The 24,892-nt window shown below is 53.2% G+C and overlaps 2 protein-coding genes across 2 annotated transcripts in view; one reads left to right on the top strand and one right to left on the bottom strand.

Annotated features, from left to right (window-relative positions):
- COL20A1 (collagen type XX alpha 1 chain) overlaps nucleotides 1–710 on the top strand; it is a gene marked incomplete at its 5' end in the record, with an annotated part of 30,965 nt that extends 30,255 nt beyond the window's left edge. Inside the window, one exon of the mRNA XM_080925590.1 lies at nucleotides 624–710. The remainder of the gene's footprint in view (nucleotides 1–623) is intronic.
- A 5,443-nt stretch (nucleotides 711–6,153) lies between these two features.
- Nucleotides 6,154–20,658, bottom strand: CHRNA4 (cholinergic receptor nicotinic alpha 4 subunit). The gene is made up of 5 exons (XM_080925442.1): nucleotides 20,612–20,658; nucleotides 17,291–17,335; nucleotides 17,105–17,214; nucleotides 11,390–12,764; nucleotides 6,154–8,374 (listed from the first exon to the last, which is right to left on the bottom strand). The coding sequence occupies exons 2-5, from the start codon at nucleotides 17,318–17,320 to the stop codon at nucleotides 8,249–8,251; spliced, it is 1,641 nt and encodes a 546-aa protein (XP_080781568.1). The 5' UTR covers nucleotides 17,321–17,335; nucleotides 20,612–20,658; the 3' UTR covers nucleotides 6,154–8,248.
- Between the last annotated feature and the right edge of the window lie 4,234 nt (nucleotides 20,659–24,892).

The raw sequence follows: 24,892 nt of genomic DNA on the forward strand, positions 1-24,892 counted from the left end.
AACACCTGGCAGGTGAGAGCGCCCGAGGTCTGCGACAGCACTCCGGAGGTTCTGAGGGCAGGTCGTAGTCTTGATAGTAGGAAGACAGGGTGCAGCACCAGATGACCTCTTCCCGTTCTCAGGATGTGCTGAGCAAGCTTCCCATGTGCAAATCTGCCTGAGGAGGTGTTTCTAGGTGCAAGCATGGGCTAGGGTACAATGAACACAGGTAGGGTGTGAGTACAGATAAATTCAGGTGAGCTCTGTGAACACAAGCGCAGGTGAGCGAGCACAGGTAAACACAGGTGGGTGCATCAGCATTGTCCTCACGTAGATGATGGAGCTGGAGGCAGGTGGAAGCAGACATAGCAGGCACAGGGGCTCAGGGGTGTGCAGGACAGAAAGTGAGTGGCAGGAGTGAGGGGCCCCCTATGGACAAGCCAGAGCCCTGTGTGAGTACAGCCCTGTCCCTGCCCCAGAGACCAGAGAACTCAAGGTTCTGCCCTGTTTCCCCACAACAAAAGCTGGGGTGTGGAGACCTCAGCTTCTTTCACTTTGGGGAAGCCTGAGCTCAGTGTGCGAGGAGGCTGGGCCACGGTCTCCTAGACTGCAGTCAGGCTGTGTCTGCCCTTCTCTCTTGCCAGGACCTTCCCTCTGTCACTTCAAACCGCCCTGTCCTTCCCTGGCTGTGTGCTGGAGGGGCAGAGATGGAAACCCACAGGAAGACCCTGAAGTGGCAGGAGTCGGAAGGGAGGAGGGTGGCGTTCCTCCTCAAGCCCTTTCTTTGTAGCATTTCCAGGTTCATATAAACTTCTGCTTGTTCCTCAGCCTGTGTGAGGTGTCTGATCACTGCTGGGAGCTGCCGCCCATGGCTCACCCTACCTCCTTCTCTCTTAAAACTCTCCAGGATTCTTGGGCCTCCTCAAAGCCCAGACTCCTCCTTCCTTTGGACCTCACCAAGACTCAGCTAGGATACTATGCTGGTGTTCTCACCCTTCACCCAAGGCAGCAGATGACCACCTGGTCATTCACTGCATGTCCCTGCTCATCTTTACCCCACTAAGGCACAAACCTGGGCACAACTTTCATTTCTAAGGGGTCCTTGTCATTCCAAGGGTGGAATCCAGACCTGTCCATTGTAGAGCACAGCATAGTCTGCTATGGCTACCCCTGGCCTTTGCATGTGCTGCCATGTCTTCTGGACTCTTCCCAGGGTTTCTGATGGTGTCTCTTACACAGACCAGTGCCCTCACTTCAACCCTTCTGTCTCTTTCAGTCCCTTTTTGCTTCTGTCCTGGCCCATCCCATCCCCAGTCCAAGGAGTCCGATCACCTCCACTTCCCTCAGCCTCTGTGCTTGGCTCTCAGCATGGGGGGCCAAGACCTGGCATCTTTGGCTCCTTGTCTTCAGCGTCTCAGAGCAAGGTTGTCCCCTGACAGCATCTCAGCCCTGGATCTGCCCCCATGCTCAGAGACGTCATGTGAATCTTCCTGCCTTACCTTCCTTGTCTGTGGCAGACAAGGGTCTTGGAATGGCATGAATTCGTGACACCTGCATTCCCAGTCCTGGCCCAGCTATTTCCTTTTTCAGCAAATATTAAGTAACTGGCGTATTACTCCATCTGTGTAGCTAATCACAGAAAGTCCAGAAGCAAAGAAGAAACCCACATCACTGGGGGGAATGGTAAAAGTCTGGACAAGGAACAAGTGATGTTTGACACTGACTAAAGGAACAGTCTACCACATCTCAATGTGTATAGGTACATGTGTGTGCACATGTGGACACACAGGTACACATGTGTATATTAATGCCTGTATATAACATGTCTGTCTCTGTACATACATGTCTCTATGAGCATGTCTGTGAACACATTGTATGTACTAGTGCACACATGCAAGCAACCCTGTGCATGTGATTGCATGCGTGCATATCTGTGTGTACATGTGTCACTGCATATATTCATATGTTTGCACAGTTGTGCAGCAGTGATCCTCAGGAAGCTGTGATAAGACAATGAATAGTTTCCTTCTGGACCTGTGCACGCACACATGCATTCTAAATCACATATACGCATACACATAGATGTATATTCACAGTCCAACCATGAGCAGCATTGTTATGTAGGCTTCAGGCATGCAAAGAAAAGGGAACATCCAAGGCAAACACACAGACAAATGAACCGTCTGTATCAGATGAGGAGGAATTTGTGTTTTCTTTGGTCTATTAATTTTTAAAACTTACAATGCGCCACGGAGGCAGGGAAGGTTATTAATAACACAAAGCCCAAAATAACAGGAATAGATGAAGGGAGGCCAGCTTGTGTGGAAAAGAAACTGGAAAACAAAGTCAGCAGGAGACAGAACACTGTGGAAGCCGTCAGCAAGCTGCAGGATCAGAGGAGAGCAGTGCCCATGAGCCTGAGTCAGGAGAGATGTAGGGAACTTGTTGACAGCAGCCTCGTGGTGAGGCCTAGAGGAGAGAGGCAGTAATAAATGGAGCACTGGTGTCCTGAGGTAACGAGGCTTTGAAGACCGGGACATCGGAGACAGATCTCAGACTGATAGCAGAGCCATGAGATTCAATAGGTGGGTTGTCAAATACGTCCTTAGTGTCACGTGTGGTAAAGACAGTGGGAACACTCATTAAGAAACCCTTGCTGGGAGAACCTACAGCCCAAACTACCAGACAAAAGTATCTGAGGCAGCAGTCGGGGGGCAGAGGGGAAACACACACCTTATATCCAGGATGAGGGCAAAGGATATTATAAGGACTTCCAGGTATTCATGGAGACCTCTACAAAGGACTGGGGACATTGTGAGCAGAGTGACGGTCACCTCCTCTGCCTCAGACAGTCCTACAGCAGTGGTCTAAAACAAGACATTCTAGACTATTCTAATGAATGAGTGCCAAAGGCGGCGGGGTGTCCCGTTCTCGGGAGGCGGAGGCACGGTGAAGTTTCCAATCAATACCAAAAGCTTTGTTTTACAAGTGTTTGCCATAAGCAAGGAGCAGCTTCCAGAACAGAACCAAAAGAGCAAGTGTCCAGAGTGGCTGATTAGATCAGGCTTTTCCCTGTGGAGGGTTTAGACCATATTAAACAATAAATCTCCTCATGTGGCAGAAATTGCTGTAAATATGTTTCACTAATGGAAAGACATACCCTCTAAATTCCTCTGAAGCACAGACAGGACGATCTAGTTGACTCTTTACTAGTCAGGGAAATAGACTGCTAACCTAGCTGTGAATTTCTTCTCACTTGTTTTCCAGCCGTGCGCATGGTCTGTCATGGCTACTGTCCCATGTACATTTGAAAAGAATAGGCAAGCTTTCTGCTGTTTTAGAGAAGGTTCTAGAAATGCTAGCCAGGCCAGTAAACAATGGTGTTCAAGTCATCTCTAGCCTTGTATATTTTCCCAATAGAAATATGTAGACAACATTTTAAAAATTACTATAATTAGTGTGTGTGTGTGTGTGTGTGTGTGTGTGTGTGTGTGTGGTGATGGTCTGTATGTGTGTGGTGATGCTGTGTTTGTAGGGGTGATGGTGTGTGTATGTATATGGTGGTGATGGTGTGTGTGTATGTATGTGTATGTATGGTGTGTGTGTATGTGTTGATGATGTGTGTGTGGTGTGTGTGTATATCTATGGTGATGGTGTGTGTTGTGATAGTGTGTGTGTGTGTGGTGTTTGTGTGTGGTGGTGATGGTATGTGTATATGCATGGTATGGTGTGTGTATGTGTGTGTGGTGTGTGTGTGTATGTGTGTGTGATATGTGTGTGTTGATGGTGTGTGTGGTGTGTGATGTGTGTGTGTGTGTATGTGGTATGTGTGTGTATGTGGTGTGTGTGTGTGGTGGTGATGGTTGTGTGTGTGTGTTGATGGTGTGTGTTGTAATGGTGTGTGTGTGTGGTGTTTGTGTGTGGTGGTGATGGTATGTGTATATGTATGGTATGGCGTGTGTGTGTGTGTATGTGTGTGGTATGTATGTGTGTGTGATGTGTGTGTTGGTGTGTGTGGTGTGTGGTGTGTGTGTGTGTTGATGGTGTGTGTGTGTGTGTATGTTGGTGTGTGTGTATGTTGATGGTGTGTGTGTGTGTGTGTGTGTGTGTGGTGTGTATTTGTGTGTGGTTTGTGAGGGTAGGAAGCTGATGTCTATCTTCCCGACTGATATTTCTGAGACATGGTTACTCACTGAACTTGGAGCGCACCAGTTTGGCTAGAATGACTAGCCAGCAAGCCCTGGGGACCTGCTTGTCTGAGAAGAAAATGTTTAAGGCGTTATAGTAGCCACCATTCTCAGCTTTCTATGGGTGCTGGGGAGCCGGACACGGGCCGTTACGGTTACACAACCAACAACTTACCCACTGAGCTGCCTCCAAGCCCTGAGTATGATTTTGTTGTTAGGAGTGGTTTGACTCAGAATGTAGTTGAGGGTGGCCTTGAACACTCCATTCTCCTGCCTCTCCCTCCCAGTGTTAGGATGAAAAGCCAGTCTGCACACCATAGCCCTCCACAGCAGCATTTCTCATACAGTGACAACTGGGACAACCCACGTGTCCATCCCAAAGGAAATGGTTGAATAAACGATGTGGTAGCCACGCAATAAATGCACATCACAGCCCTGTGCTTGTCATCAGGGTGAACAGATGAATCCCGGGCAGGCTGAGGAAAGCCAGGCACAGCCTGCAGTATGGAACCCATGTAAGCCAGATGCAGGAGTGGATACAGTGGAAAATGACGGCTTCTGGGTACTGGTGACACAGGCGATTACAGTGAGAAAAAAGTGTATGTAGGCGTGCTGACCGCCTGCGTCTTCTATCTGTACGGCGCCCATGAGGCCGGCGAATAGCAAGAAATGTCAGGCAGGATTAAAGTAATGGAAGCTCCTACCTGCAAACAGCAAGTGTAAACAGCATATCCGAGTGGAGAGGGCTTCAAATCCTCTAAGTCCCAGTACACACTCCTGATAATTCTACCCTTCCTCTTGGTACTGTGTCCTGAGCTTCCAGCTGCGGGTCAGCAGCAAATGGATCTGGGGAGTTGCAACTGGCATTTTTCTACAGATCAAAGTAGAAGAGACTGGGATAAAGCAGCAGGAGGCAGGAATGTCCTCATGTAGCTGAGAAAACAAACAGTGCGCACAATGTATATACCAGAGATCCTCCGACTTTTCCCCAAAGGCTGGGACAATCCCAGGACCAGCCAGTGGCCTTTGTGCCAACACACCTTAATTTGTAGGGGTGACAGGAAACCCGGAGCATAAAGCAATGGACTCAGGTGTTTTTAGTGGGAAAGCACCAGAGCCCAAGAGCTACTGCCACAGAGGTCACTTCCTGCCTGTGTGGGATGGACCCCAGGACTCAGACTGTAGCTTACCAGGGAGACAAGGGACTCCCTGGGAGGTTGATGGCTCCACAGGATGGGTGTCAGTTGCAGTTACCAAGATGTCATGCCAGGCCTGGGACTAGGGGACACCAGGTCCATCAGTTGGTGGAGAGGATGTGAGGGAACGAGGTGACCCCACCCTCACGGAGGTTTCTGTGAAGAGCTCAGGGTACACAGAGGAGATAGTATGTGATAGTCTGGACACCTCCTCAGGCTCTGGGCTACAAAAGAGCCTCTAGTTGTCTCGTGGCTGGCTCTGGTGTAAGTTTTGTAAGGAATATTGTAGATGGCCCATCAGCCACGAAGGTGGGTAGGCTCCAAGCAAGCTGAGTAGTAGATATTGGCCAGCTGTGGAAACAGCAGTCTTGAGTCTGTTAGGCCCCCAACATGTCAAGACACCATAGCATACAGAAAGCAAAGAAACATTATTAACACAAAGAGAAATGGCAGCACAAGCCCACAGAGATGAACACGGGTGCGTGACAGCGCCTGGAAATGAAGACAGGGCCACATGCTGATGGGGAAACACCATGACTCGGTTTATTCAGACAGGAACAACGAAGGACCAACAAGTACACGCCAGCAACGAGCCTATTGCACACAACACTGCAGATGAGCCTTGGTCACACAAGCGAAAGAAGCCAGACATTGCAGAGTCCAATATGGGATCAGACATAATGACTAGCTGAACTGGTCTTTGAGTTGATGCTGTCCAGGGGCTGGGGCAGAATGGGTGGGCTGGGAGCTTGGGGGAGATAAAGTCTACACACCAGAGAGGCTGGGGCCACCTAGTCTCTGTTCATTAAAGCTCACAGGTTCAAAGGCCTCAGATCAAGCATACCCCCCGAATTGAACTTCATCTTGACCCTCTAGCAACATTGGAAGCAGGCAGACAAAAGGCCGGCTGAGTGGGAATGGGGAGAATACAGTGCTTTATTTTCCTTTTCTGGTTTCTGGGTATGTGCCTGTCAGGAGCATCGCAGCCATTGGGTTTTCCTGACCCTGAAGAGAACAGCACAGTCCTGTTCCGTGTCGTGGCCTTGCCCTGATTTCTACTGCTGTCTGCATTTCTTGTGGTTGGAGCCATGTATGGACCATGATGGTAGGAATACACATCTGTCGGATGTTACTTGCTGCCTTCATCACTGGGGCTTGTGTTCCCCTTGGCTCCCAGGTTCTGGCACAAATTTCCCCACTGGGATTATCTTGCAGCATCCTGAGATTCCAGTATAGGGGGCTAGTCAGTCAGTGGAGGGCAGATTGAAACCTGGCAGATGGGATCCTTGATGCCCTTAGGACTCTAGGGAATACCTGGACCATCCAGGGTTCAGAGCCCAGGCCTCTGCATCCCCTTCCTGTGTACAGGAATGTGCTGGAGCTTCCACATGAGGTTCCTTTCCCACTAGCACCCCAGATGCCCAGCAGCTCTGTGTTTAAAGGCAGATTTCCTGGCAGACGGTCAGGTAAAGACAATGTTGGTCCTTCGGCATACCTCCTCCCTGACATCTTCCTTCAGCTGGGATGGGCAAGTCATACCATGGAGGTGAAGGCTATACCTACTGGAGGCTTGGTGCGTTCATTAATTTCTCTTTTCATTTCTGCAGTCCCCAGAACCATCCAAACAGGGCCCTCAGCTTTAGGGCCTAGGACAACTTGGCTGAGGGTGCAGGGCCCAGCTCTGGGAAACCTACCTGGCTGGTGGAGACAGCGGAGGGGCAACTGGGACCATGACACAGGGTGATTTCTTGGGCGCCTCCTATGTCCTGCCCTTCACCCAGTGAAATCTCACAGAGGTGGGTACAGCATGTTCTTTCTCCCATCCCACCACTGGAGATTCTCCAGGTTGCCTGGTGCCATTTTGGGAAGGGGAAGAGGAGCCCCTCGGGTCTTCCCTACAACCTAAGTGCAAGGCAGACTTGGTGAGGCACCCCTAACTCTTGGCCGATGGCCCTCAAACAATGAGTCGGGGGCCTGTTTTGCTTAGAAGTCTCTTGGCAGTTCACCCTATTCCACAACATTACTCCTGCTGGTCTAGAGAAACACGCTCAGGGGAGCTGTGGCCATACCACAGGACTGTGATGAGAAGTCTTACCTTCATTCTTCTAATCCCAGAGAGGCAGAAGTACACAGAGATATCAAGGAAGATCCTTGAGGGGATGTACAGCCCATGCCCTGGACATAATTTGACTCCACCGCAACCCTGAGACTCCAGTGCTCTTGCCTTTCTGGGGGTTTCTGAGCCCTAGGAAATGCTCACCATAGAGCCCTGTGACCCCGAGGAAGCAGGTTTCCACGGGTGCTTCAGTCTTCCTGTGAGGGTCTGAGCTACTTCTCCTGTGAGTGGGACCTATTCACATAGCTCACTGTTCTTAGCCCAACCTAAACGAAATAAAAACCTTCCCCGGGCCCACAACTGACACCTATGAGTCAGAGGGCAGCCCAGCCTGGAGGCTTAAGGGGACCAAATTACCGGGGAGGGAGAGGGGGTGGCCAGCAAGGCATGGTGGAAGTTTCCTGGGTCTTATGAAGCCCACAGCATGAGAGGCTCTGGTTTCTGAAGGGGATGAACTTTTGTGGTCTCAAAAGACAACTGAGATCAACACCAGATCATTCTCTGTGCCACAGATGGGTGTGTGCTGTCCGATAGCCAGGGAGTGACTGTCACTTGCTCTGGAGAAACTTTAATGGGGACTCGGCCTGCAACTCTATCAGCCCTCAACTCGCTCCGACCAGACCTGTGGCCTGACTAGAACCAGGGCCAACTTCCAGCTCCCAAGAAGCAGCTTCTCTCTCCAAGGTGCCTCACGGCCAGTTTGGAAGATGTGGGTGACCGACGCGCCGCGTGGCCCTACAGAGACCTGGGAGCTGGGCGCTGCTATGTTCCTAGATCATACCAGCCAGCCAAGGAGGCAAGAAGAGCCCCACAGTGCCCAGAAGGCAGACAATGATGAACATCCAGAGGAAGATTCGGTCAATGACCATGGCCACGTATTTCCAGTCCTCCTTCACCTGCAAACACAGACATGGGTTACTCTAGCTCTCAGGTTCCATGGACTGACAGAGAACCTTCAGGAACCTGGCACCATGAGCCACAGTTTCTGTGTTTCCCGTCAGATACACATCTACATACAGATGTGGTAAGACAGAGCCTGGTTAGAGAACCTGCTGGATTCAGAGCAGCTGCTGCAGGGTAGAACAGAGGGAGGTACCAATATGGGGTGGACCCATATGGGTAGAACCTATATCTAAGGCTGCATGTGTGGGGTCTTTGAATTCAGACTCATTTGAATGCTTTCTGGTAGTCCTCACTGCCACAGAAGACTGGGGTTTATGCTGTACACTAGCTGGTCTTACCTGCTTAGCAGGCCTGCCTAAACTCAAAATGTAACTCATTGGGTGTACTTTGGACAGACACAGGGCCCATGACTTTAGGATGAAGCTTGTCTTATGTTTTCTGAAGCCAGCAGCACCATGGAGGCCGGGTCTAACTTCTCACAGTACAGATGTCAGAGTGGATCCCAGGGGCTGGAGAGGTGGCTCAGTGGTTAAGAGCACTGGCTGCTCTTCAAGAGATCCTGGGTTCAATTCCCAACTCCCACATGATGGCTCACAACCACCCATAACTACAGCTTCAGGGGATTTAACACACTCTTCTAGCTTCCACTGGCAGCAGGCATGCATGTGGTGTGCAGACATACATGTAATCAAAACATCTATACACATAGCATAACATTAAGAAAAAGTGGATCTCAGAGAAATGTCAGCCATGTGTCCAAGCCCAGAGAGTAAGGGGCAGAACATGCTGTGTAACGGATTGATCACTAAGGCCATCCCAAAAGTAAGGGCCAAGTGCACAACTTCCCCCTGGTCTGGTCCTGATGATGCACGCCCACTTCTTACACGGGCACTATGGCTGGCCTGAGCGGGCACTGGTGTGGAGGCCATGATGCCAGGAGATGTTCCACGGAGGGAGGCGGGTCAGAGACAGAGGGTAAACATGGCAACAAGCACATAAAGAACGATGTATGTGTCCATCATCTGTGGCCATCCAATCAATTCTCATTGGACTGTGTTATATAGCACATGGTGACAATGACGTTCCAATGACTACTGGCTCTGTCCACAGGTCCCTCTGGATCTCACACAGTGTGGACTCTAGCTTCTGCCAGGGGCTGATTCGAGGTAGCCACTTCCTCAAGCAGTGCTCAGAAGCAAAGACTCTGGAGACTAATGCCTGGGTCTAACTAAGCCTGAGAGTTAGCACTGTGTGCAAGGCAGTTTCTGCAGGCAGCTGTCCTTGTACTCCAAGCAGGGTGGCTGTCACACACTGTCTTGATCCTTCCTCTTCACTGTTCTGTGAGCACATTGTTTGTCTAGAAGGGCCTGTGATAACCCTGAAGCTTGATCAGAGCTGCCCCAGGGATGGGGCATGAGGGGGTTCCTGAGCCAGTCTTTGTGAGCAGCAGGGAGTGAGATGTGGTAAGCAGAACTCAGTCCAGCTGAGGAATGCTTGGACTGGCTGCCCCAGCTGCAAGGGCTTCTACCCTGAGTTTTCAAAGGAATCATAGGTGTCCTGTTGGTTTAAGCCAAAAGTTAAGTGGCCGTGTTCACTTAGAAAACTTCAGGATGAATAGATCTCTGCTAAATAAAATGCCCCTCCAGGGCTCCTCAGAGCAAATGGCTGTTTGGTGTTCCTCTCCCCTCCCTGTGCCTGGGATGAAACTGTACCTTCGAAGATGAAACACCACTGCCATGGACCAAAGCCCTGCTGTCCTGTCCCTGTTAAGTCAGAGAGCTTCTCAGGGCCAGACCAGGTCAGGCAGCTGCAGCAGGCCAGCAGAGAGGGAGGTCAGAAGCCCAGCCATGGGACTATGCTGGAGATGCACTGGATTCAGAGATTTCAATTAAACGTGTCATATGCTTCCTCCCTCAGCGGCCTCACGTCAGTGCGGGGCGCTCTCCCTCCACCCCAGAGCTGCAGCAAGACAGCCCCAGAACCAAACTTTCTCTGCAGACAGGTCTCTGAGGTCCAGAATGTTCCAGAGACCTCCAGAATAGCTTCCCAAGTTCCAGGGACTCAACAGGGGTGACTCTGGGAGCTGAGACCCACTCCTGGGATTTGGAACATCAGCCTCCTTTCTTTCTGTGGCTTAGCAGCTCCAAGAGACAAGCCACTAATGTCTGGGAGTGTACAACAGGCAAACCCCAGGTTGGGTAGGAAGATGAGCAGAAGCCAGCAAAACCAAGGTCTCAAGGTCTCAGGAGGGACAATGACAAATGCCAGGCCTGGGCAATGTCATGGAAAGAACAGATGCTACAGTCATTTCAGCCTCTTTCTGAGGCTCTGATTCACCTCAAACTGCCCCGTCACAGGCAGACCCAGATTCAGCTAACACCAGGAGTCCTGCATCTCAGCATCATCTGATCCTAGATCCCTGTCCTGGAAACGCTTACTGTGACAGCTAGACAAATGTGAAAGGGAAGATGGTCAGAGGTGGATCTGCTGCCCAGCCTAGCTGTTTACTAAAGCTGTGATATGGGAAAAGTGCATATGGACATTCTTTTTCAGGCCTTGGTAGAGTCAAAGCTTGAAGCATGAAGAAAAAGTGCAGGCTACACCTGTGCTTCTGTCTCCAGGTTCCTGAGGGACTCCCAGTGGGGCAGCATTATGTGTTCACCCCACAACCTTTCAAAAGGAACAATAGGGGGTGGGGGTGGGGGAGGGACAGATTCTGGCAGCTCTACTCTCTTCCCTATGCCTTCTCAACCTTTCTAGGGTTCAAAGAACCATCCTTTACCAGGTGGAAGCCCAGGGGAAAGCTGTTCTTGGGGTTACAGGTCAGCAGCAGCAGCAGCTAAACTGTGCCCTGTTAACCCCAGCGTGAGGGACCTGTAGAGCATTATAGGCAGAGATTACACTATATACCTTCAAGATGTGCAGCTTTAGTCTGAGGCCTTGGTTTCTGGATCATGTGTGGGAAACACAGGGGCACGTCCCATGCACAGCCTTTGGCGAGGACTTACCGAGAAGTCTGTGTCTTCTGCCTTGAGGTGGTCTGCGATGTACTGGACGCCTTCTACTGCCCGCGTCAGGGCTGGTGACAGGGGCAGGTGTTGAGGAGGTGCTTTGGTGCCTGCAGCCTTGAGCACAGTGACTGGGGACACAGGAGATGGTTCCTTGCATGTACATTTGCATGGAGAGGCCTGGTCTGACACCGGGAGCTGGGATGGACGGGCCTTCAGGGAGGCTGGGGAGCCGGTGGGCTTGCTGTCACCCAGGGAGGCGGCTCCATCTTGGGAAACACAGTACTGGATACTCCGAGACCGGCAGCGGATGCCGCCTTCTGCTGCTTCTTGGGAGCTGGACACGTGCTGGACACTCAGGGACCTGGCTTTGATGAGCATTGGGGTCCCACTGCTATTGGGAGGACAGGAACCGGGTGACGGACAGGGACTGGCCTTCTCAACCTCTGATGTCTTCAAGTCAGAGACCTTGTGGGAGGGTGACCTGCACGTAGGCTGGGTCTCGACTGCTGTGTCCATGGGGTTGCAGAATGTCGTCGGGGCAGGTGACAGGCCTTGGTTGCAAATGTCACTCAAGATGCCGGGCTCGCCCTCAGGGTCTGGCCAGAAACGAGGGGCATTGGCCATCTTGTGCATGGACTCGATAAGTCTCCGGCAGTTGTCTTTGACCACAGACGGGCGCTTCATGAAGAGGAGGCGAGGTACAATGTCCAGGAAGACTCTGCGCACCCAGGCTGGCATGGTGTGTGTGCGTGGTGAGCGGTGGTGCACATTGAGCACAAAGACCGTGATGACAATGGAGAGGGTGACAAAGATCATGGTGAAGAGCAGGTACTCGCCGATGAGGGGGATGACCAGCGAGGTGGACGGGATGATCTCCGTGATGAGCAGCAGGAAGACGGTGAGAGAGAGCAGCACGGAGATACACAGTGTGACCTTCTCGCCGCACTCCGAGGGCAGGTAGAAGACCAGCACGGTGAGGCAGGAGATGAGCAGGCACGGGATGATGAGGTTGATGGTGTAGAACAGCGGCAGTCGGCGGATGATGAAGGCGTAGGTGATGTCAGGATAGATCTCAGCACAGCATTCATACTTCCTGGTGTTGTAGGTGCCCACAGCATCCACAATGACCCACTCCCCACTTTCCCAGAAGTCCAGTTGGTCCACACGGCTGTGCATGCTCACCAAGTCAATCTTGGCCTTGTCATAGGTCCAGGATCCAAACTTCATGGTACAGTTCTGCTGGTCGAAGGGAAAGAAGGTGACGTCGATGCTGCAGGAGCTCTTGTAGATGGCCGGGGGCGTCCACTGCACCCGTCCATCATAGAACAGGTGGGCTTTGGTCAGGTGGGTGACTGCGAAGTCACCGTCCGCACTGGCAGGAAGCGAGAGAAATAGCAATGAGGTCTGCCCCTCCATACACCATACCCACTAGCCCCCCAGCCTGACCGACATCTCCACCGGCCACACACAGCGTGCAGGACTGTGTGCGGTGGTGCATGTTCGCTGGGCCGTCACTCACCTGTGTGCTTCAGTTTCTCACCCTTGACTCACATGGTTCAGAGAAGATGGAGATGAATGGCGTCTGTGCCCAGTGAGCAGAGTAAACATTACAGCCCTGTGCTATTATGAGGGTGTGGGGTGGGACCCAAACCACTGGCTTTTCCTGAGCACCCATTACCTCCATGAGTCCGTATCTGTACCTCCATTTAGAGGGGCCTGAGTCACCTCTGTTTATGGAGGCACCGTGGAAATTTTCCTTTGCCTTCCCCTGGTTTCCACCTGAGTGTCTCGTGTACTGAAGGGAGGGGCTGGTGTCTGTCCCCTTCAGTTTAGGAGCTGACAACTGGCCCCTGTAGTGTGCTATGGCTATCTTAGAGGTCCCTGCCGGACCATAGCAAGCTCACTGTGCACAGAGAGAATGGGTCCACAGGGATGGGGCAAGAGGACCCAGAGGCCTGATCCAGGAGGATAGGTACCTGCTGGGACCAGTAGCAGAGGTGTGAGATGAGCAAGATTTCTTCCCCATTGCCCATGAAAAAGATCACACATCAAGCAGCTGCTCACTGGGTTCTGGTTAGTAGATTATCTTGCTGGAAGCCAATTGGCCTCTCTGCCTATCTTATTCACACAGAAGACCCCAGATATGCGAACAGCAATGCATAGATGCTCATGGTGCCTCCCAAGACAAAAACCCTGTCCTGACCCCACACTCGATGGATCAACCCCGACCTGCTGCCACTGGAGACTGAGAAAGCATCTTCCTCTCCACTGTCACCAAGAATTTGGGAGCCACCTCCCTACAGGTCCTGGCAGAGTCTGGATGAGGACTACAGCTGCCTAATTCAGCCTCCAGTGTCTGATTGCTGGCTTCTTGCCTCTTGGGGCATGTTTTTCAGGTTGAGCAGTGGAACGTGGGGCTGCTGTCCTTCAGGCTCCTCCTCTCGAGCAGAGTTCCAGCCCTTGACCTCTGTGCTTCACGAACGGCAATGCTACCTATGCCTCATTTTACTCATTACCGGAACTTGGTGACACTGGGAAGCAGCTCTCATGAAGACTTCCTCGCCCTTCATACCTCCACAACCCTCCCCAGAACTGGTCTTTAGAGCCCAGCCTCTACTCTATTTGCGCTGTGGAACCTGGGCTGCAGTACCACTCTTTAGGCCTTGGTGTCTTCACAGGCCTGGGCTGTTCACTCCAGCCCTAGATTAGCATTCACAGATCATAAGAGAGCAATGCGCTAACGCGTTTGGGCAAACACTGCCAGTGTCAGCTCGGAAAAGCTGACAGGAAACCTGGATTTATAGCTAGTGAGCGCTCTGAAGCCTGATTAAATCCCTCAGTAATGAGACCCGTGTGCATCCCTGGTCTCAACACTCATAAGACAGTGTTGCTTGGTGCCACAGGCTCTAGAACCTTCTGTTCACCCAGCTGCCCGGCTCCCTCTGTCCATTACTTCTCCCACCACCATTCGCAGTGTCCTTCAAGGTTCTCCCTTGACCAGCTTCTCAGGCCTAGACCAGGGCCATGGTGGCCCTTCCTATGTTAGACTGCAGCACCATGCCCAAGTCCAGAAGACTTGAGCCTTTCGTGATCCCAGTGAGTGCCAATCCTGAACCTTCCATCCCATTAACACATCCTAGGCCAGTGCCACCAGTTTTCTCCTGTGTGCTGCATCTGGAAGAATCTGGAACCTTCTCTCTCCACGCGTAAGATAAGGCCTCTGGCTGCACATTGTGCAGAGCACAGCCTGACTTCCACAAAAACCGAGGTTCCCTCCGGGTACACGGGGGTGGATCTTGCAGCACATTTGGGGCCGTGCGGAATCAGGCTCGGTTCTGTTGCCTCCTCTCAGTCCCATTGCTCCAAAAATCAAAGCCTAAACACCCCAGGCACAAATTTAAATTCTCCCACAGCCTGAGTGGGTCCCCTGCTTTGCAAATATTCTGGAGGGCAGGCATGGGAGGCTGCAGCCAGTTGGCAGACAGGAGGCCCTCAGGGCTCACTTGAATCAGCTGTTCCCATCTCCCTGGGCTGCTGTGTCTAGGTTTCCCCTGCTTGAGACACAATGGAGGCTCAGCAGTCATAGCTCAGGTTACTGTGGTCCCACCTGCCTTCACCAGTACCATTCATGATTCTCTGCTCTCCCTGCCCCCCCCAATCTGGCTGTCCCCCTTGTGAGTTTTCCAGAGCACCTAAACCTGAGTGTATGTATTTCCTCTGTTCCCTCTGAGGTTGCTGTTGGGCTTGTGTTCAAAGTCAGGTCCCAAACCTCTGGGGATGGAGTTCTCTAAGGGTGAGAAGTGCAGCCCAGCTCCTTCAAATTCCGGCCCTGCTTCCATCGTGACACTGGCACAAAGCCCCAGTTGTGGAGAAGGTGACAGTAGAGTCCCCAGGGCTTGGTACTCTGCACTACTTCTGGCTGCTTTTTCTTCTCGAAGTGCCAAGGGTAAGGTTCTCAGAATGCCCAAAGGATATTGCTGCCCCAGGGACCACTGGCAGCCCAGCTGTGCACCAGAACAGCAGGTTCCTCCAGTGGGCTGTCAGCATTTCATGGCCAAAGCTCCTGATGCAGGGCGAGGGTCCTCAGTTTCCAGTTCTGCACCTTAGAGTCCCCAGGAAACCAGAGGAAACACAGCATCTGGGTCCTAGAGCCATCCACTGTGATTTAATGGATTCAGTGAGCTAGCCAGTAGTGGGGAGAGGGTGGGTTCCAGGTTCTGTCTACCCCTAATTGGCCCCATCACAGGAGGAAGCATTCCAGAGGCAACTGTTTGCCCTGTACCAGGTGGAGAGCTTCTGGGCTTCCAGGAGAGGGAGCCCCAAGTCAATGACTGGGACCAGTCTAGCAGCTGCTGGTTGCTGCTAGAAATAAATGGCCTTCTTCCCTGCTCCTCCCTGCTCCTCCCTGCTCCTCCCTGCTCCTCCCTGCTCCTCCCTGCTCGCACCAAAGTCCTCTCGACCCTCACAAGCTCCAAGTCCTGTTCAGATAGACCCCAAGTGCTCTTTGCAGCCCCACAAGAAGAGGGGAGTCTGCCCCTTTCACACTGTCCTAGCAGGTAGGAGAGATAAAAAGGCGACCTTAGAGGGGTGGGGACTGCTGAGCTTGTCCTCAGGAGCTTGGGCTGATTATTGGCTCTCCCCCACCCCCCACCTACTCCTCTGCCTAACAAATACCACCCAGGAAATGCTTGTCCTTCCTTGTTTTGGGTCCAACAGGCTGCTCAGAGTAGATTCAGTACTTGATCCCAGGATTTGAGGATAGAACAAGCTGAGTGTGGACCCCAGAAAGGCCCAGTAGCTAGAAGCCCTCCAGGGTTCAAGATTCAGCTGGATTGCTGCAGAAGACAGAGAGCCATTCTGAGGGAAGAGCAGTGATTGTCGACCTTGCCGTTCCCTGACTTGTGCTCATCCTTAAACCCTCATAACACACTCTGGTCCTTCTACAAGCTGAGGCTGTGGCTGGTACTCCGCCCAATTACAGAGGAAGAGAATCCCGGTCATTCTTAATCAAATAGGAGCATTTGTAGGTCAGATGGGCACCCCCAGGGCCTGGAGGGGGCTGTTGGCAGATGGCTGGGACTAGAGGGTAGGCGAGCTTCTGTTTGCTTTGTCTGTAAGCACTGTGGAAGCTGCTGCCCACCCAGACCCTGAGGAAATACAGCATCACCTAAAGAAGACTCAGCTCAAAAGCCAGCTGCTCCTAGCCCAGGGTCTCCTTGTGAGGGTCCCCGGGAAAGACAAATGTGAAGATGCCTACTTCCTGTCTCGTCACTACAAACTGGGTTTGTCTCCATGTGGACTTCAGCTTCCGGGAGCTGAGATGGTGTGTGAGCTGATCTTGAGAACCGGGTTTGCCCACTGGCTCAATGCCCAGTGTTGGATACAGCGTGAAGGCGGGACCAAGAGCGGAGGCGAGGCTTTGTGGAGCAGCCACTTCTCTTGCTCTCTACCTCCGGCATCATTAGTCAACCAAACTGTGACTTGTGCACTGCAGGGGTTAAGGATACCTGCTAGGGATGGGACTTGCAGTCACTGCCAGAGGAGGATGTCTAATCTATTCTCTGCCCTTTGGAGACCTCAGAGCAGGTATTCCTGGGTGCTGATGGCCATACTCAGCCCATTGGATTTCCTTCCCATTTGCTTCTCTTTGTTCCTAGCAGCTTCCTTGTTGGGTGGTCCCTGACCTCACCTGCTGGGGCCCACGTGGCTTACTTGTTGTAGAGGACGATGTCGGGCCTCCAGATGAGTTCAGAGGGGATGCGGATAGAGGTGACATTCTCGTAGTCACTGGGGTCCCAGCGCAGCTTGTAGTCATGCCACTCCTGTGTGGGAGTGGAGAGCCGTGTGTGAGGGGCATGTAGAGCAGAGGGCAGAGATGGGGGTGCCCTCCCCACTCACCTGCTTCACCCACACGTTGGTCGTCATCATCTGGTTCTTCTCATCCTAGGGCAGAAGTGAGAAAGAAGCTTGAGGTCCCCCTCAGCAACAGATACGTTCCAGCCTAGGTCTACTAATCCATAGCTAGCCGTAGGCATAAATAAGCCGTGCCAAACTTTAGGAGGGAAGGGGTGCCTCAGCCCTGTAGGTAACACCGCAACCAGGATGGCAGCCTAAGGGGAGCAAGGGATAAGAGACAAGAACCCTGGAACCTTTCCAGAAAGACATGGGGAATAAAACTCAGTTCCAAATGGACTCCAGGCTCCATGTAGACTGAGTCTTCCCAGAAATCCGACAGCCTTTTCCACCCACGTTGTTCCCTCCCTCTGCAGATGAAATCCATGTGCAGCTATCAAAGCCTCTGGCTAGGAAGATCTTGACAAAACTACCCACCTCCCAGAGCCAAGGTGGATATCATGGGACGTTTCTTATAGTTTCACCTCAAGGTCACCATGTAACAACCAGACAGGTTGAGGAGATCTAGGCCATAGTTTTCTCTGTGTAGTCTCTTACAGCACTGCCCCAATCTACCTACCCACCCCAGGCCTCTATCTCCCCTCTGTGCCATAGGAATGGGCCCTTCTGTTGCATTCTTGGTGGGAAACACCAGGTTGGAGTCCCATGCTGTGAGCAGTCAGTTCCTAAAACAGACAGGACCCTTGCGGAGAGCAAGCCTGGTGCAGGCACGGGGGTCTGTGAGGACAGAGAGGCAGCCATAGCCGTATTTTCTAACCACTCAGTACTCAGGAGGGGCCTGCAAAAGTAAGACCACAGTCTAGGGAACAACACTGACCCTTTCCAGAGAGCCCGAAGGTCTGGTGTGTGCACCTCATACTGGGCAGCTTGCTTCCCAACCTAGACCAACATTTTCTTTCATCAGCCTAAGCATGACAAAATAGCCTTCTCAGAGAACCTAACCAAGGAGATCCCAAGGCATCCAGCAAGAAAAGTGTCTTGCCAAGAATAGCTCCTGCCTCACAAAAGTCATCATAGGCTGGCATGTGTGGGGAGGCTGCACCCCGTGAATTCCCAGCTTCAGGCCTGGGTCCTCTCCAGTGCAATCACTTAGGAAGGTCGCCCAGTTGCCTGACCAAGTCCCCTCCCTGGAAGAGAAGACATTGCAGAGCAGACTATAGGCTGGTTCCCGCGCTGCCTGCATGAGCTGGCTCATCCCTGCCTGAGCTGGTCTGCAGCAACCTCACCCCTTCGTGACCTTGACCCATACCCAAGGAAGCTGGGAATGGAAGATTGTCTGCCTCATCCCATAAAGCCTCCGGGGTCATCAGAACAAATCTGGCTGTGGCACCGTTGGGTCTTCCTTTCCCAGCACATCCCTCCCAGCGTGTGGCCGTCACACTTTGATGCTGTAGACGCATCATGTCATAGAGCAGAACCGCGGAGCACATTTCTCAGGGCTCAGCACTGGGTTAAGAAACCCCTGGGGATTCAGGAGCCTCCTCTGCAGCTGACGCTGGGGTATGAGTTCAAGCAAAGCGCTTACTGGGTGCAGACCGCAAAGAGGGCACAGGCAGGGTGAGCACTGCAGTGGGGCCCCTGGATCCCAGCCCTTGGTGAAAGAAAGCAAAGCACAGGGGACACATTCTACACAAATGTGGCCACAAACCTCCAGCATGTACAATGCTGACCTAGAACCAGCACTCCACCTGGCAGGGTGAAGGGTGAAACTTTGGGACACCCTCAGACCAGGCCCGGCAGCTATCCATATGCATGTGTGTATATGTGACCTCTGCTAGATCAGGGGCAGTGATCATGCCTGGGAGTCAAGTCCCTTACGGAAATTTTGGTGCTGGGTGTGCTTTGGGCCTCAATGTCTCCTGAGCCAGAGAGCGTGAGATTGTGCCTGACAACCTTCAGCAGAGCTGGTGGTGGTCTCCCCTGACAACCTTCAGCAGAGCTGGTGGTGGTCTCCCCTGACAACCTTCAGCAGAGCTGGTGGTGGTCTCCCCTGACAACCTTCAGCAGACCTGGTGGTGGTCTCCCCTGACAACCTTCAGCAGACCTGGTGGTGGTCTCCCCAGATCACTGAGTTGCCACCAACAGTCGCCTGTGCCACACACTACTTTGTAACTGTGTTTGCAAACCTCAGCAAGGTTGAGGGGCCTGTACGTCCTGCACTGTCCTTGATGTCCCCCAGCCAGGGACACTGTAGAAACCATTGGTGGGGGGAGCCCAAATGCTGGGCCCTCCTGAGAATGAAATCTTAGTGGCTGGCTCTGAGTAGAGAGCCAACTGGCAAGGTCTCTGTGTCCAATCCCAACAGCCTGAAGCCCTGGCGCTGTCAAAGGTGGCAGAGTTGCTCTCAGCTCACGTGTCAGGAAAGCACAGGAAATGGCCGAGAATCACCCAACACATTCAATGCCAGCCTTGAGTCAACACTTCCTGTAGCAGGGTGTTGGGTGGGATTTTAGGGCACTGAAGGCTCTGCAGGGACGGGTTTCTCTCCTCCACTTCAGGCTCTGTCCCTGAACCCAGCAAAACCTAGTATGGAGACCCCAAGCTTACGATAGCAGATGGTCTTTGAGGGCTGTCACTGGTAAGACCACAATTTCCAGCATAACTCCACCAGCCAGGAGAGAACCCTTGCTGAGGCCCAGCATGAATGGGGCTGAGCCTTGAGGGATGTGTGAACCAGCCCATGGCTGGATTCCTCCAAGGCTGGTCTCATCCCACATGGAACAGCTGAACCTGGGCAGGAGTGACTGGGTCCTAACAAAGCAACTCAGCCTCACATGAGACCAGCTTCCTATGTATGCGTCCCCGGGCCAGTGTCTCTTGTGCTTCCTCAAGGATTCTTTGGAGGAAGAGCACTGCCTAGCTCACACATGTCCTCCTACAAGTGTTCCTAGACCCTCACTAGGAAAATGAACACATGCAGCTAAACAGGACCTGTCTGCAATTCACCCAAACCACTTTCTACATGGGTTGTACTTGGTGGCCTCTGGGGTCAGCCTAAGATCGATATGCCCTCACCGTACCACAGTGACCACTCGAAGGGTGCCACAACCAAAGTTTCCGAAGCCTAGCTGCTGAGGAGGGAACTGGTCCTCTTATACCCACTTATTTAGGAAGCACGGGCCACGAGCTTCCCTATGAACAGGTCTAGAGCCACAGTGCTCATCTTCCTTTCCCAGTGCTGAGCACCTGCTGAGGCTCAGGATGAGATTCTGCTGGCAACCTTGATTGAACCCAACCCAGCTACATGGAATCTCCTGCAGGGTGACCCCATTGTCCTGTGTAGCACCGGGCCATCCCCATACCTACCACGTCAATGAGCTGAGCAATGGACAAGCCGAAGCGGACAAGGACCACATCTGAGATGTTGGCTACCGGCCGAGACCACTTGTTGTAGCCGGAGAAGAGTCTCTTCAGGAGCCGCTCCTCCGCATGGGCCCGGGTCTCTATGTGGCTGCTAGCTGTGGGGGGAGGCGGGAGGTTTAAGGACAGGTGACCAAGAGGCTGCCCCTGCAGCCCCATGCCATCACAGCCCTTCTGATTCCTCTTACACTTTGTCTTCCATCTCAGGGCCCCTGGGCATGCTGCCTTGTTCCCCTGTGTCCCCACCCCTCTTGTCAAGGAAGCCTTTCCAGGGTCCCCAAGAATGGGTCAGGCCTTCCTGCACTCCACCAGGAAAGCAAGACATGTGACACAGTGAACACTGGATTGATTGTGCAGAGCTCCCCTGCAGACAACCACTTTGGATGGAAGTGCCCAATCTCCAGTGACCGGCAGAGACAAAGGACATGAGTGACAGCAGGGAGGGGGTGGTGGTAGCAGAAGGTGTATGGGGCATTAGGATGGAGGGATGAATGAAAGAGGACCGGGTACCACTTCTCCTGGCTGCAGGAGCTAAAGCCACCGTTCACAGGAGTGGTCCTGCTGCCTGGGCTTCTAATGTACACCCTGACAATGACTGCAGACCCTCAGGACCACCAGCACCCTGTGTTCATAGACGGATACAAGATGCCATGGGTAAGCACCACGCTGCTTCATGAAGAGGGTGGTCCCTCATTCCACCACTCAGCAGCCCATCCGTGTCCTCTCCATCAGCCCCCACATGGCTAGGGGGCCTCCCTGCCTCCATTTGCTGGGCTGCTGCATCAAAAGAGGGGGTTGGGAAGAAAGAGGGGAGCCTCTGCTCTCTGTTGGCTCTTGCTCACCTGAGAGACACAGGAACTCCTCAGGAGGGGACTCTAGCTAGAGTCCCCCATCCCGGTATCCCCAGCCTCCTCCTCCCTCAACCTTCTTCCCTGTATCTTGAACCAGCCAGTAAGGGTTCTGCTCTGTGAGAAGGCCAGGATTAAAGAACAGCGGGGGGGAAACCCCACTGGGGGGTTAGGGTGAAAGGTGTCCACTTAGAGGAAGAGAGGGGAACAGAAAGAATAGGGTGGGAGCTCCAGGGGCAGGGGCAGAACCCTGAAAACAGGGGCAGACTGGGGGCGGTCTGAAGGCGAGATTTGGCAGTATGGTACCTCCTTCCTAGGTGGACTCCACCTCTATCCTAGTTGGAGGTTCTGGTTCCAGCTCGGAAATACAACCAGATCACCCTCCTCCCCCCACCCCCGCCTCCACTCAAACCCCCTCTCCCATCACTTGGAGGTTGATTCCTTCCTCTCTGGCTCAGCTAGCACCGCAGGACATCAGAGCTGTAGTGGGTGGAGGAGTCTCTGTGGCTATCCCGTTGTGCGCACCCGCGGTTTGGCACCGCAGCCCGGAGCCTCCTCTCCCCTAGCCCAGGAGCCCAGGTGCCAGGACCCGGGAGAAAAAGGCCGGTTTCGCGTTTCGAAACTTACCAGGCAAGAGGCCGGTCCCTAAGAGCAGCAGTAGCGGCAGTAGCAGCGGCAGCGGCGGCGCCCCGGGGCCCCCGATCTCCATGGCGCACTGAGCGGGCTCTAGACGAGGGCGGCTCCCGGCTGTGCCGCGCCTCTGCTCCGAGACCCGCGCACACCCAACTTCATGCCCCGTGCCGCGGCCGCTGGTCCCCAAGCCCGGCTCCGCAGCTCGTCCCGCGGGGCGCGGCGGCGGGGCGGGAGCTCGAGGTTGTGGGCTCCGCGGTGGCCCCGCCCGGACCTGCTGCCTCCAGCCGCCGGCGAGAGGGGAGGAGGGGGAGGGACTGAAGGGAGGAGGAAGAGGGTGGGAGGAGGGGGCGGACTGGGCCCCGAGGGTATATGGAGGCCGTGCTTGGCCCCTTGTGGGGGTAAAGTTTCCTTGTTCTCCTGAGGCTCGCGACGTGCCGGGAGGGGCTGGGGACTCCGTGGTCGTTCCAGCAATCTAGGCGCCTTTTGGAAAAGAGCCCCCAACCCTGGTCTCCAGCCCTAACCCAGCCGGCAGCGTGAAGACTGCGGGTGCACATTCAAGGACTGTGCGCGCGAAGAGGGCGCCCTGTTCGGCGCTAGCTAACTCCATCACTTCACCCCTCCTTAGCTTGACTGTTTGCAGTTTGGAAATAACAAGTCTCCTTCCTTAGCCCAACACTGAGGAAAGAACCCATTCCCCATCAGCTCCCGGCTTTCCTCCTGCACCGCAAACCCGAGAATCATCCTGCGACACCCAGGCCCCGCACCACCTTCTAGTGAGAAGAACCTGGTGTCCAGACCTTCGCAGGGACAGCTCGGGGCCAAGGTCCTTCTTTGTCCTTTTTAAGTGTGCAGAATCTTTGCTCCTGCCTTCTCGGTGGACTGTGCTGGCATAAAAGCAGTTCCCCACCCCAGCTTTGTGGGCAGAAAGCTACTGGCCAGAGAGGACAGGTACCTGGAGACAAGCTGCAGGGTGCTAGGGGTGGTCCTGAGGGTTGCCCTTAAGAGGAGATACTCTGGTGTTGTGGATCCTAGCGTGGGTCGGGGGTAGGGGGGACCTCTGAGCAGAAGGTGCTGGGAGAGGTGATGGTTTGTGGGCCTTAGTCACCCAAGAAGGAAGGAACCCTGTCCAACCCCAAAAGCCAGATGTATCCCAACCTTGCCTTGTCCCAGAAACTCTGCACCCGGCTCTGAGCCCCCAGATGGAGACAATCCTGAAGTTGAAGGCAAGAAAGTGCCATCTCTGTCCCTATAGTACATTCCTCTCTGTTCCCAGGCACGGTGGCTCTGAGGCTGATTGTCCCTCTGTCCCTCTAGCCTTCCATGACGAACCCCACTCTCCCACCCCTGCCAACAGTACGGGGCAGTTTTCATGGTCCAGCTTCTGCTCCCATGCCTACCCTCCTCTTTCCCATCTCCTCTGTCTGCCCCTCCAACAGTAGTGTACCTAGCTCTCTTGTCCTCTGGCCCACAGTAAACACATATGTCACACACCTGCTCTGGGACCTTCAGACTCCTCCCAGTCACAGGAGCCATCTGCCTAGACACTGTGAGCAGACTCTACAGTACAGGCTTCCAAAATATTCTCCCCCCTGGGCAGAGCACCTCTGCAGTGGTCATTGTTCCTCCTAGATGCTGGCCCAGACACTGAGGATGTGCTGATATACCAGACTCCCACCGTACGCTCAAAGGCCAATTCTTACCTTACCTATACCTTCCCTAAAATGGGTGCAGAAAGATTTAAGCAACTTGCTCACGATCACACATCCAGTATCGGGATCCTAGAACAGGCTATCGTGCTTCAGAGCAGGCACCCTGACCTCATGTGGAAAACGTTCTTGGGGTACCCACTCCTTTATGCCTGGAGACTTTCCAGGAGCCAAGGAAAAGTCCAGCTTTCTCAGTGGAATTCCACTGTTTCCATGCTCACCACTAGAGCTAATCCCCCCTTTGGAACCCCCACTTAGTTTGTTCTCATCCACCTCTGTCCCCCAAGAGTCAGACCTGTCTCTACACATTTATTAGCCCATCCCTGTCTAAGTGGGTATTCTTAAGCACACTCAGACGAACAAATCAGTTTGTGGCTAAGCACCGCCCATGGGACAGAAAGCAAGCCTGTGTAAGACTTAGCATGGTGGACCCTCGAGGGAAAACTGCAGCTGGACCTGGGTCTACAGCCAACTTGACATGACAGCTCTGCTTCATGTTAGCACAGAACAAGGGATTGCCTTATGCAACAGTGTACCCAAACAACTCCATCCTCTTCTGTAAATACCAGAAGCCAAAAATGGGTGCAGGGTGGTGTGTGCCTGTAATCCCAGTATTCAGAGCCTGAGACTGGAGGATTGCCACAAGTTCAAAGTAAGACTATACAGTGAGTTTGAGGTTAGCCTGGGCCACAGTGTTAGATCCTCTTAAATATATAGAAGTAGCCAACCATGGCCCAGCTCCTCCGGAGTTTCTTCCAGCTACCGTGGAACTCTGATTAGGTGCTGTCGTTCAGACGTGGCTGTGGAGGGAGGCAGGCAGACTAAGGCTTCTCACTGCCTCTGAGTGATATTTACTTCCTAGGTTCAGTGATGAGGGTCGTGACCCCTGCTCCATGGCAAATCAAAACCTCCTTTTGGGTAAAGGTTCTTCTCTTTCTCCATCCTGAATCTAACCCACAGTTTCATCTTTTGGCTGTCTTGAGTTGCTCTGGAGTCAGAGGGTGGGAAGGGAGTGGTGAGCCAGGTGAGCCCTCAGAGGC

Source organism: Micromys minutus (assembly GCF_963924665.1).
Source record: "Micromys minutus genome assembly, chromosome: 11".
Lineage (NCBI taxonomy): Eukaryota > Metazoa > Chordata > Mammalia > Rodentia > Muridae > Micromys > Micromys minutus.

What these genes read in the sequence shown, in the direction of transcription:
- CHRNA4 (XM_080925442.1), bottom strand. Translation starts at nt 17,320, where the DNA reads ATGATGACGACCAACGTGTGGGTGAAGCAG. An exon ending in CCAACGTGTGGGTGAAGCAG is followed by an intron (nt 17,215 to 17,290) that starts GTGAGTGGGGAG and finishes ACTCCCACACAG; the next exon opens with GAGTGGCATGACTACAAGCT. An exon ending in GACATCGTCCTCTACAACAA is followed by an intron (nt 12,765 to 17,104) that starts GTAAGCCACGTG and finishes GCTTCCTGCCAG; the next exon opens with TGCGGACGGTGACTTCGCAG.